We start from the raw sequence: 12,242 nt of genomic DNA on the forward strand, positions 1-12,242 counted from the left end.
TTTTGCGCTGTTCGGCGCGCCCGGTCTGGACACACCTTAAAGTTGTTAAGGAGCATTGAGTTGTTGCCCTAATGACATTATGATAGCAGAAACTTAATGAACATCTCAGTTTCTTGATGCCGATGGAGGAGTCTGAAGTTGTACCTGCGAGTCAGGTATAAATACTTTAATGGTACGTGAAGGTCGGGATTGATTGCTGCTAAAAAATATTTGTGCAAAGCACACAAAAAAATATTTTCCCCTCTTTTCCTTTTAGTATCCCTTGAGAATGGACACCACTGTGTCCGAAACATGTCGAGAATTTAAAAAAACTGAATGTTTCATAAATAAGTGGAGGGAGACTGCAGGATTTTCAATTTATCTTAATTTTTCCCTCTGTTGAAGTTGGTATTTATCAGGTTGAAGCTGATATTTATAAGGATTACTTAACATTAAGTGAAACAAATCTATTTTGGTTGCTAACTGTGTTTATATACCATCTCCGTCATCTTATCATGCCTCTGTAGTCTATGTAATTGACGAATGACCATGCATTGGCAAGAGACAAAGACGTGATCTAGAAATTATTTTTTGGGGGAGGGGAGTCCAGTTAAAAGGTTGTGAAATTTTTCCCTTATAAAAAACTATTATGTATTGCATAGCCCAAGGTTCACAACAATTTAAGGACGCGCGATGTAGCACTAGCAGTTTGTCGAACTTCTAGTGCTAAGTTCACGCTTAGATTTCTGGTTTATTATATTGCCTAATTGACTTGATTTTGTGCTTAATTGGTGAATTAATTTATTACGGAGAAATAAAGTAAATAATAATTATCAGAGAAAAAATTATTTAAGGCTAGCAAGCGGGTAGCAAGGACCGCAAACACGCGCTCGATATATCATCGGCGATTCGCCCGGCTTTCTTGAGTTCACGTTTAGCTTGATGAATGAGTATTTCTCTGATATCTTTGATTTAATGCCTATTTTGTAGGTTATGTTCTACTGAAAACAATAATGTTATTCCTATGAAAAAAATGGTCAGGGCAGCAAGAAGAAAGCAAGTCGTATACATCATCATGTCAAACATGCCTGTAGCATTGACGCTTTATCCCGCTCAAGTTTACGTTTAAATAGTCCTCTAATCTCATTGGTTCAGTACTCATTTTATGAGTTACTTGATAGCAAATCAAACGATGTATAAAACTCATATTAGAAAAAATATTCGAGCCTAGCACGTGAGAAAGAAAGTGCTCGGTATATACAGATTGGCGAATGGATCACTACACATATAAAGTTCCTAACAGGTGAGATGTTGCAAAGACGCCAATAAAAAAAAAATTACGCGGCATTGGTATAATTTTTTCTAATGCAGGAATTACATGTGTAAAACCCGCATAGATTCGTAATTAAATTATTTTTATTCTGTGCATTTCATATTAAAAATGAAAGCGTTGTTCTTATTAAAATAAAATAAAAACTCTAATAAACATTATAAAAACAGTAACAACAGAAAATAAAACTCTATATCTCTAAATAAAAGGCTTAAAAAGACCTCCTTCTTTAGCTAAACAAAAGGTTACTCTATCGTAAAAGCTGTTTCTTACTTCCAAAACAGTTTGAGGTAAAATGAAATTGGCAGCTTTAACAATTTTGTTTCTGAACTTCCCTAAATTCGTTGGCCTACTATTATGATGTTTATAAGTAGTCTCCTTAAGATAAGCCCATAAATAAAAGTCATGTGGTGACAAATCGGGAGATCTTGAAGGCCATTTAATATTGCTAGCCCATTAATAAGGCGGTTAGGAAAAGTATTTGTTAAAAATCCAGCTCTAACCGCACTATGAGCAGGACAGCCATCTTGCTGAAACTAAACTGATCCCAGATCTATATCAGAGAACTTGATTTTGTAGCAATCGGCATTCAAAATACCATCAATGAAAAATGGATTAATAATATGGTCGCCCAAAATACCAGCCCAAACATTCAATTTTTGAGGGTACTGAGTACGGAGCTGAAAACGTATGTGTTCTTTTTCTTGAGGCCAGTAACGAACAATGGAAGGATTATGTTTACCATGCAGTGGAAAAGAGGACTCATCTGAAAACAAATATTTTCTAAGAAATTTTCACTTTCATTTGCCTTTTCCCTCAAATGCAATTATTTGCCACTGGTCTTTAGGAAACGCCTCCTGAGTTTTGGAATATTTAAAACATTTGTATCCATGTTTTCTCCAAATACTCGTCATAGTTTTATAGTGCATACCCAGTTCCTCTCCAACACTTCTGCTCTATCGTGTTGAATCCAAAAACTAAAGCACTACAAACCATTTCTGTGGTAGTTCTTAAGCTTTGATGTGACAGTTTCTACATTCTTGGAGGCAAGAAAAGTCTCAAAATTTGATATGACATTTAAAATAGTTTTAGCACAAGGAATCAGTCTTGAGGTCTGCTGATTGTGTCGTGCCGAAAATAGTAAATCAGACAATCGGAATCCGCCGCGCCGCTGATCAACCAGAAAGTAAGCGAGAAGCGGTGTTGCCATTTATAATGCCTATGTGTAGTCTTCTATTTGCCAACCTGTATATTATTGGCGGTTTGTTGGGCTCTCTTGAATTCATGATTGGATCGACAAGCTAGTATATATCTAGTCGACTTGATTTTGGGTTTGTTTTAAAAGTAACCTCATAACGAAAAACATATATAATAATTATAGCATAATGAATAAACAAGATCAAAATCCGAAATGCAAATCACGCAGGTTCATGCGTTTTTGGGTTTGCATAAGTTTTTTCTATTAATTTTGGAAATACTTATTGCTCAATTTTTTATATAGTGCTATTTTTCTATAAAATTCTGAAAGTGTACAGAATGCGTATTTGTTGTAGTTTACGGAGTGTGGAAAATAAATTCTTAGTATTAGTTGAAATATGCATAAGCCTTAGCTAAATATCATGTAGATATCGAAGAATAGCGCTAAAGATTAATCTTTATATGTTAAAAGATTTCTCCGTTTCTTCCCATTATAATCAATATTGTAACGATATTGTAAACATCGAGAAACCAGGTGATTCTTTGTCATTCCGAAAAGAAGGTTGGCAAGAATCGTCGCGAACAGCGTTCATCCGAGTATATAAGGAGCAGCATCGCCGAGTAGTCAGTTCAGTGAAGTAAAGTTCGGAATATTGGCGCGAAATTTAAATAGTTGTAAATAAATACAGTATAAATAAGTAAATATCTAGTAGTCGTGAGTGATCGTGTTTTCGTAGTGAAGTGGGTAAATAAATTAGTTGATTATTTTCGGTTGTTTTAATTCACATCTAACAAACGGGAAAAACTCTACAACATATAATTGGATATAGTCTCAAAACTGTAGGCACTTATTGAACATCGATATTATTAGCTTAATAGTAGTCACTATGGAAAACTATCCTAACACGATTCATTATTATACATCAATAATTGGGCATTTTAATTTCACAACGGCCTCAGCGCCATACACTAAGTCTAGCGTCAAATCCGTTGTACCGTTAAAATGCTAAATTTGTATCCTGAACATTTCTATCTCAAAGAAAATTCCTCTAAAATTACAATTTGTCAAAAAAATCAATACTAATTTCAAACTCTACTTAATCCGTTTCGTCTTGTTTCCATCTTTTGGCTGGTGTTGGTTCTTCAGTTCATTCAACAGGCTGTTCCAATTTCTCCGATTTTTCCTTTAGAACTTTCGGCTTCTAAGGCATTTTTTCGAACTAAGGCACTTCTTGAATATGAGAAATTGCTAAAATAAGCACGACTGCTTTAAAAATTCAATAAATTCAATAAATTTTTGTGTATTCTTGAACTTATATTGATTTACATAAATGACGAAATCACAATTTTAAGTCATAAATATTTGACAATTATTTTTATTAGACAATTATGTTTTATTACGTTCTCGAAGACATATAAATGATGCTCTCAAAATATATTCTAAGAATATACTTCTAAAACCATTTGTTTTATTAGCGTAATTCAAAAATCACTAAATTTTTAGACGTTTTAAACGTACAAAAATTTTAAAAATATATTTTTTCTCATTACATATACAGGTTCAAAAATGTATTTTAGGTTTTGAATTTGGTGTATTTTTAATAAACTTAGAATTTTAATGCTCATAACGAAAATATAAGCTCTTTAAAAAAGTTTGTATAACATAAAATGATGAATTTACAAGAAATTTTAAATCTCTGACTTTGGTTTTAGACATATCTAAAAAGACCTAAAAAATCTACAAGAACAACTTACTTCTCACATTTTGATAAGTAAATAAACAAGAAATACAAAATCTAAGAAGTTTTTGAGCACATTATAAAATGATCAATATTGTAACGTTCCGTCGAAGGCATAAAAAGTCAACAGTCTTTGGTATTGAAATGATAAATTAAATTTTTAACTTTGGTATTTCAAAACCTCTTCACTTTTTAGTTTTAGAAGTTGTTAAATTTGTATTCTGAAACGCACTTAATTTGACTTTGGCATGTTTAAATATTTGAACTTTTAGAGTTCGGCTTAAACTGGCTTGAATTTATGAAATTTGCAATAATTTGCATATTTTTGTTGTGCTTTTGAAACTGATAAATGTAAAGTTGTGACAATTGAAACGTTTTATAAAACTCAAATTTTTTAAATTATTTTGGAAAAGCTTTTATGTTTTAAACTGATTATTTCGACTTTATCTTTCCATATTTGCGAAGATCCCGTAATAAAGCCGTTTTTTTTTAATCCCCTTAATGAACCAAAAAAGTTATTAAAAGACATATTATATCGTTAATTTTAGGTTTTCAGAAACTAGATACATAATTTTTTATTAATTTTTAACTTTTTTAAAATACCAAAAGGCCTCTCCAATCTCAAAGAAATATAAATTTTGAAATAAAAATGCTTGCAGATCCAAACTTTTTAATAAAATTTAATTTATCTTTAGGACCGTTAGTTTTTTGCATATTAAACATATAGCAAAAAAGGAATTGAATGTTTTCAAATTCAGGGTGTTCTATTAAAAAAACACTTTTGTACCCCTATGGAGAATATTCAATTAGATAATGATCCAAAAGTACATTATCGATAAATAATATATCGTCACAAGCAGATATAACGAGTCATTTATCTCGCTACATCTGTGCTTCAAGATAATAAATTAGACGTCGACTCACCCCGTACACAAAATAAAAAGTTTTCAAACTTTTGAAATTGATAAAAATGAGTTTTAATTTTTGGAAAAAATTATAAATAAGTGCACGAACAACAACATTGCAACCCTTTTTTATACAACTGCCTTAATTTAGTAAGTCCGAAATAGCTCCACTAAACAAACATTAAAACACAATAAAGTTCTCTAATGGCCCCAATTCCATTACCGTCCTTTATTTTATCCCTGTTAACCTCCATTTTTGATTTTATCCCTTTTACCTCCACAGGAAAACAATCATCCTCCGAAATAGAACGCGCCCCATACAAATCTCTAGCTGCCCACTAGAGCGCGAATATCGTACGCTATAAACGTTTTATTGGATTCTTTGGGTAGTAAAGAAATAAAAAAATCTACATATTTTTTTAGTATAAGGCTACTGTTTGAATAAAAGTTTTTCGATACTATGAACACTGGGCGTCTTAATATTTGAACATTAAAAAAATAATTAAGATTTAAAATAAATATTTCATTTTGTGATATTGTAACGATATTATAAACAAGAAATCAGCTGATTCTCCGCCATTCCGGAATGACACAAGTGGACATCGCACGACATCTCAAAGGTGAAGCGGCAATCTTCCGGAAGAACATTCTGCCGAGTATATAAGAAGCCGCATCGCTGATGGAAGTCAGTTGTCAGTTCAGTAAAGTAAAGACAAAGTGAAAAAAAGGTGCAAAATAAATTAAAGAAATGTGTGAAAATGCCAAAGCCGTTGGATTTAAAAGTTGCCGAGCTGAAAAGAAAGCTAGAGGAAAGGGACTGCGATAATACATCGCGCAATATTTGATAATGCGGCCAACTTTGTTTTTGCTTCTGCAAGCGATATCGGTAAATGTTGCAAGGTTGGAAAGCTAAATTACTGAAAAAATCTTCAAAAATGGAAGAAGGCTTAAGAAAAGAATTACTAGAAAATTTCGCCAACCTAAAAGTGAAGTTGCTCGAAAATGCTGCAAAATTGGAAGAAAATTATGCCACACTCACCAATTTAAAGACTGAACTTGAGGTTTTAGAAGCTAAGCCAAAATTCTGCTGGAAGAAAAGATTTTAAAAAATAAGAAGGAATTAAAATAAAAAAACTCTGCAAAAATATTCTTCCATTAAAGAACACGATCCGGGATGTTCAAAGCAAAGTTGTAACATTGGACAACAACATTATCGATGCGCTGTTCTATAGACCTTCGGCGGTGAACAATAGGAATGATGTTTGTCGTCAGACGAAATATGTTAGGCTGATGCGCTTCAAACTGCCTCAATTTGAAGGTACTAAATCCCGGAATATTTATCAGCGTCAGTTTGAACCGGCTGCAAAGCATGAATGGTCATTCAAGGAGAAGGCCACAACGCTTACATTGGCCTTAAGAAGAGATGCTGCCGCCATCCTACAAAGAATGTTCCCAGAAAAACCAGAAGTGTAGGATCACCTAATGAGGTATTTGAAGATGCGTTATGGCCAGTCACACCTAGATACGCAGCTGAAAAATCGGCGCCAAAAATCAGGCGAATCCGATATTGCACCTTTGGTTCGACTGGCATATCCAGATGTCTAGGAACGGATCATGGAATGTTTGGCAATCCTATCATTTTTGGATAGACTCCGTGAAGGTGAAATGCGGCAGGTTTTATTACTAAAGTCCAGTGCAACGATATATTAGAATAGTCACCCGTCAAAACACCAGCATTCCACCTGCCAAACAATGTCATCCACCTTCTATTTACATTGTTTGAGAAGTAAAATGCTGGTGTTTTGACGGGTGACCATTCTAATATATCGTTGCACTGAACTTTACCACATCTACCTAAGCTAGTAGATGTACTATCACGGGCCCTTCAATTCGAAGCTGGCAAAAACACGACCGGACCAGGCTTAATGTCCGATAAATGATTTCAGGACGGGACGCCTTAGAGGAATCGGTTTAGAGAATCATTATGGGACATTACTGGAGGACGAAGCCGCCAAGACCGAAAGTTGGAGTGTTAGAATTGTGGTAAGACAGGTCACATAAGAACACACTGTCCAGAAGGCGCTAGTTCTACCTGCGCCAATCCGGAAAACTAAAGAACGTCGACGCGAAGGGGTGATCGTCGACCTTTATTCAGCAAGTCCCAGTAAAAATAAAAATGTGTGGATGGAACCCTCTGCACTGTGCTGCTGGATACAGGTGCGACAAAGGATGTCTCTCCAATAAGACAAGAGATCGAGTAAATGACCATGGTGAAGCAAATCTTACGTTTACTGTAGAAACAGCCACATTTCATCGATTAAGGACCAGGTAATCATAATGGACATCGAGAGCTTATACATAGTTAAGCTTGTTGTTTTTCATCGAAAGCGATTACGAACTCTCGAATCGAGGCGTTTTTAATACTGGGAAGAAAGGGAAGACAAACATAGTCCAGCACAAAATCAATACAGGAAATACTAGTCTCATTCGGCAGATAGCTCGGAGACTTTCACTAGCCAAAAGAGAGGTGCCTGATAAGATTATTGAGTGTATAGCCAAGGAAGGCGTCATAGAAGCATCTAGCAGTCCACAATTTTCACTAGTGTTAGTGGTAAAGGAGAAAGGCTCGATTCTCTGAAGATTACCGGCAGTTTAATAACGTAACTAAAAAGGACTTAAAAAGTTGACAACTGGCAAGTTGAGTGGTCCCCTGAAAATCGGGAAAAAACGGCTTTGACGGTGGGCTATGGAAATGTAATGTGATGGCATTTGGATTGTGCAATGCTCCTCCCACTTCTAAACGGCCAATGGAAACGATTTCAAGAGGACTGTCCTGGAAGAGTTATCTCACCACATGACAAATTTAGAAGTGTGTGAATTTTTCTTAAAAAGTGTTTCTGTTTCAAAGAGTTGTGCAGTATGTGGGTCACGTCGTCAAACCATTGGCCAGGCTGAAAGAAGGACTACGAATATTGCAATGTTCAATGCCTTCGATCACCTAAAAGAGGCTCTGAAATTTATACTGGACGCTGACGCTATCTATGTGGGCATTGCAGCCGTGCTGTTTTAAATTCTGGATGGCCAGGAAGAAAAAGTCATTGGTTATTTTAAAAATCTATAAAAAGCTTGAAAGGGTCAAAGCGTAACTATTCTCTCACTCGCCGAGAGTTGGTAGCTGTTGTCAAAGCGAAGGAGCACTTCTAGAAGTAGCTCTACAAGAGGAAGTTCCTGCTGTAAACTGACCATGCAGCTTTAAAATGGCTCCTTTGGCTTAAAAATCTAGAGGGGATCAAATAGGAAGATCGATAGAGAGGCTACAGAAGTTTGACTATGACACCACATCGAGCAGGGAGAATCAAGAAGACGCGCTGAGAATATGGATAGTCCGAAGGACTACAAATATTGTTAGCGCGCAGAGGAAAAGATGCTCAGTTGTTAAGATAAAAGTAGAGAAAAATCCAATTTGGAAAGAAGTTGCCAAGTATTCTCCCAATGTTAAATCATATTGCGCACAAAAAAACTTCCTAATTCCAAAATTAGGATGGACTCTTGAGGCGAAAAATGGTTGGCCACGACGGCAAAGAGGAAAGGTGGAAAATCGTTGTGCCTAAATGTCGTATTTCGGAGTTGGCAGAGAAAATCCATGCCGATGAGTCAGGATAGCTTAGAGTAATAAAGACCCAGCAAAAAGTGAGGAAAAAATCTTAGCGGGTCAATTTACGTAAGGGACTGGTATATAAGATATACGTAAGGGACTAGTGTAGGAAATCAGAAGACTTTAATGTGTCAGTACAGCGTGGGAAGTCCCTTTGAAAGAATTGCTATTACCATTACTGCTGCGTTTCCCGAATCAGAAGTAGGAAGTAAGTAGGTACATCATACTTACCAACCAGAAAGCCTTTACTATCACCAACGTCTTAATAAAATAATGGATTCGGGAAGAAATGTTGAATTCAGCTTATTCTGGAACACCTGTAAGAAGCTTGAAACCAAGAAAATGAGAACTACTACATTTTAACCACAGGGAGATGGTTTGGTTGAAATGAATGAAAAGGAGCATTAATCGGTATTTGTCCAAGGTAGTGTCTAACCACCAAAGAGATTGGGATAGGTTTCTTCATTTGTTTCTGCTGGGTCATCGGCTATCCGTGAAAGCACAAACGAGTCTCTGGCTCAAATAAGATGCCAGTTATCAGATAAAAGACGCCTATAATATCAATGCCAAATACCAGAATCTTCAGAACGTCCGACAACCATGATGGAGCAGGCTCTATGACCCTAAGAGATGGAAGGATCTATCATCGAAAGTTCAAACATCCTGGGATGCGCCATACAAAGTACTGGAAGCCAACGATGTTCTTAACAAAATACAAAAGCCGCCGAGGGGTGAAGCTCAAGTCATTCACTTTAACCGATTGGCTTCTTATTATACATTCGATAACTTCCAGGTCCGTTATTCTAATCGCCAAAAGAGTTGGTAGGGCGTGAGCTGTTAAAAGCAGCAAGACTCTTTTACTGCTCCAGCTGAGAATGGTCTAGCACAGTATGTAGCTAAGGAATTACAAATGTCTGGAGAGATAGCTGAAGCTAAAATTTCGGAAAAATTTAGGAGCTAGGTCGGTCTAACCATAGAGTCGGGCAAGCATTCAAGATAACCGATGAAGCAACTGGTAGAATAATCTTCTACATAGTTATCAAAGAGGCGTCATACCAAAAGCTATAAGGATGTTTGGGACCCTTTAGGCTCATTAGATGATTAATATTAGAAGTGGTCTTCAGTTCTACAGGCTTGCAAGTTCTGGTGTCCTGTTATACTTTCCAACATCATTCTCTATAGAAAACCGTTGATTGTTATTTTTATAAGAGATCCAGTTGAAAGAGCGGAACCTTCTGCCGATATCGACATCTATCATCACTGGAATTAGAGCTTAGGAAGTGGGCAATATAACAATATTGTAAACACCAAGAAACCCCTAATTCTCCGGCACACCGCACGACGTCTCGAAGGTTGGTGAGAATGTTCCGGAATAGTCAGCCGAGTATATATGTAGCAGCGCTGGGAGTCAGTTGTTATTACAGTGCAGTGAACTTCGAAATATTGGCGCGAGATTTAAATCAGAATAAACAGTTGTTAATAAATACGTCGAAAATAAATATTTCGAATCGCGTTTCCTAGTGTGTCTAATTAAAGTTGTTAGTTTTTTAAATTGATTTAATAAAAATTGTACTAATTTTTTAAAACATGTTTTCACCTCCAAATCACAGAATAAACGATCTCGATGAGATCGTTTATTCTGTGTCCAAATCTTCAAACTGAAATAAAAATTTGTGTACAGAATACTATAAGTTGCAAATATTGCGATGCATTTTTTCTCAAGTATCTATATTTTACTTTTAGTTTTAATTTTGCCAGTCTCTCTTCGTAAACCCCATGCTTTTTTATACTTACTATTTAACCATTTTCTATATAATTTTGTATTATTGTACTAAGCAGCTTATTGCATACTCCATCATAAAATTTTCTAACGCCTCCAATTCCTTTACCATTTTTTAATTTTATCCCTGTTTATTCTAACTTTTCATTTTATCCCTTATACCACCACAGGAGAAAATTTAAACAAATAATTTTTTTAGTGTAACGCTGCTGTTGGAGTAAAAGCGTTTTTCGATATGATGCACAGTGGACCCCATAAACTGATGCTTTTTGGGGCGGCTTGCACCCATGTGACTGACCCTATTGCTAAGGCTTCCAAACATTGGCATCTTACTCAGGTAAGGGCTAAATAGGTTAATTACCCTTTTCTAAAAATCTTTAAAATTATTATATTTCTTAGCTCTCATACGCAGATACTCATCCGATGTTCACCAAGGAAAATTTTCCGAATTTCTTCAGGATAGTCCCATCGGATAACGCGTTTAATTCACCGAGGCTCTCGCTTTTAAAGGAGTTTAATTGGACTAGAGTGGGTACTATATATCAGAATGAGCCTAGGTACTCTTTAGCACATAATAGGTAATGTATATATAATAAGAATATTTGTGTGTCAAGATTTTTCATTTTAGAATTTTAATCAACACATATGTATAATACATATGCATAATGTATATATAATTTTCATTTTAGAATTTTAATCAACACATATATATTTTTTTAGATTTTGGAAAAGGTTTAGAAGACGTTTATTTAAAGAGTATAATAACAGCAAAATTGAATTTTTTTTTAATTAAAAAAAAATTCATGATTCATAAGATCTAGATCCAAACCTAAATGCTAAAAAATGATGAAAAATTTATTGTTTTCTGAAACTGAAAATTGAGAAAAATTTAAAATATCATAAGGTTCAATGTTCTGAGTATTTAACTTTTCAAAAGAATTATTACTTTTTAATTATCAAGCTGTTAAACGGTAAATTTTTATTATATACATTTTTAGATATTTTATTATGTTTAAGATTTTTTTCAGCAAATTCTTCTTTCAGCAGCTTTGAGATGTTTTAACTAAATTAGGAATTTTTAAAACGTTTTTTTAAAAAGATTTAAATTAACAGCTAATATTTACGTTTTAAGTTCCAAAACTATCAAAATTCACTTTTTTTATTCTGTATGTCCCTTGTTTTTGAGTGTATCGAAAAAAGTTATTTGAAAAAAATGTTTATTTTACCGTGTTCTATACACAGTTAAAAAAAAAGTATCAACTTAAAAATCACCCTGTATATTTTGTGAATGATTCTACCATGTTGCCTATTCACTATTTCAGTATAAATTTACCAATGCAGTTCCCGGGAAACTATCCTGATTTAGGAATATCATTATATTAGCATTATCGAACATTTAAGATTTATTTTTGGTTTTCTGTTTTTTTATGAGAAAATTGAGTTTAAAGAGACAAAAAGTACATTTATTCCCTTTTGCTTTTTTTAAATAAAGAGTACCTACTTAAAAAAGGATATTACATTATATTTCTGAATATTCAAAAAATAAAAAATGCGAAATATCAGCATTTCTCTTCTTTTCTTTCGCTACGCTCCGCGAAAACCATGAGTGAAAAATTAAATTACTCATGCAAAAAAAAAAAAACAAAAGAGATATGTG

General features: G+C 34.6%; 1 protein-coding gene across 4 annotated transcripts in view; it reads left to right on the forward strand.

Moving 5' to 3' along the window:
• Positions 1-12,242, forward strand: part of LOC126746322 (gamma-aminobutyric acid type B receptor subunit 2) — a 59,977-nt gene that overhangs the window by 12,813 nt on the left and 34,922 nt on the right. For 3 of the 4 annotated variants that reach the window (XM_050454548.1, XM_050454521.1, XM_050454529.1), the window contains exons 3-4: positions 10,785-10,922; positions 10,985-11,163. In XM_050454548.1, coding sequence (XP_050310505.1) covers positions 10,785-10,922; positions 10,985-11,163 — 317 coding nt within the window. The remainder of the gene's footprint in view (positions 1-10,784; positions 10,923-10,984; positions 11,164-12,242) is intronic. The other variant, XM_050454539.1, reaches the window with a different exon arrangement.

Source organism: Anthonomus grandis, chromosome 2 (genome assembly GCF_022605725.1).
Source record: "Anthonomus grandis grandis chromosome 2, icAntGran1.3, whole genome shotgun sequence".
Classification (NCBI taxonomy): Eukaryota; Metazoa; Arthropoda; class Insecta; order Coleoptera; family Curculionidae; genus Anthonomus; species Anthonomus grandis.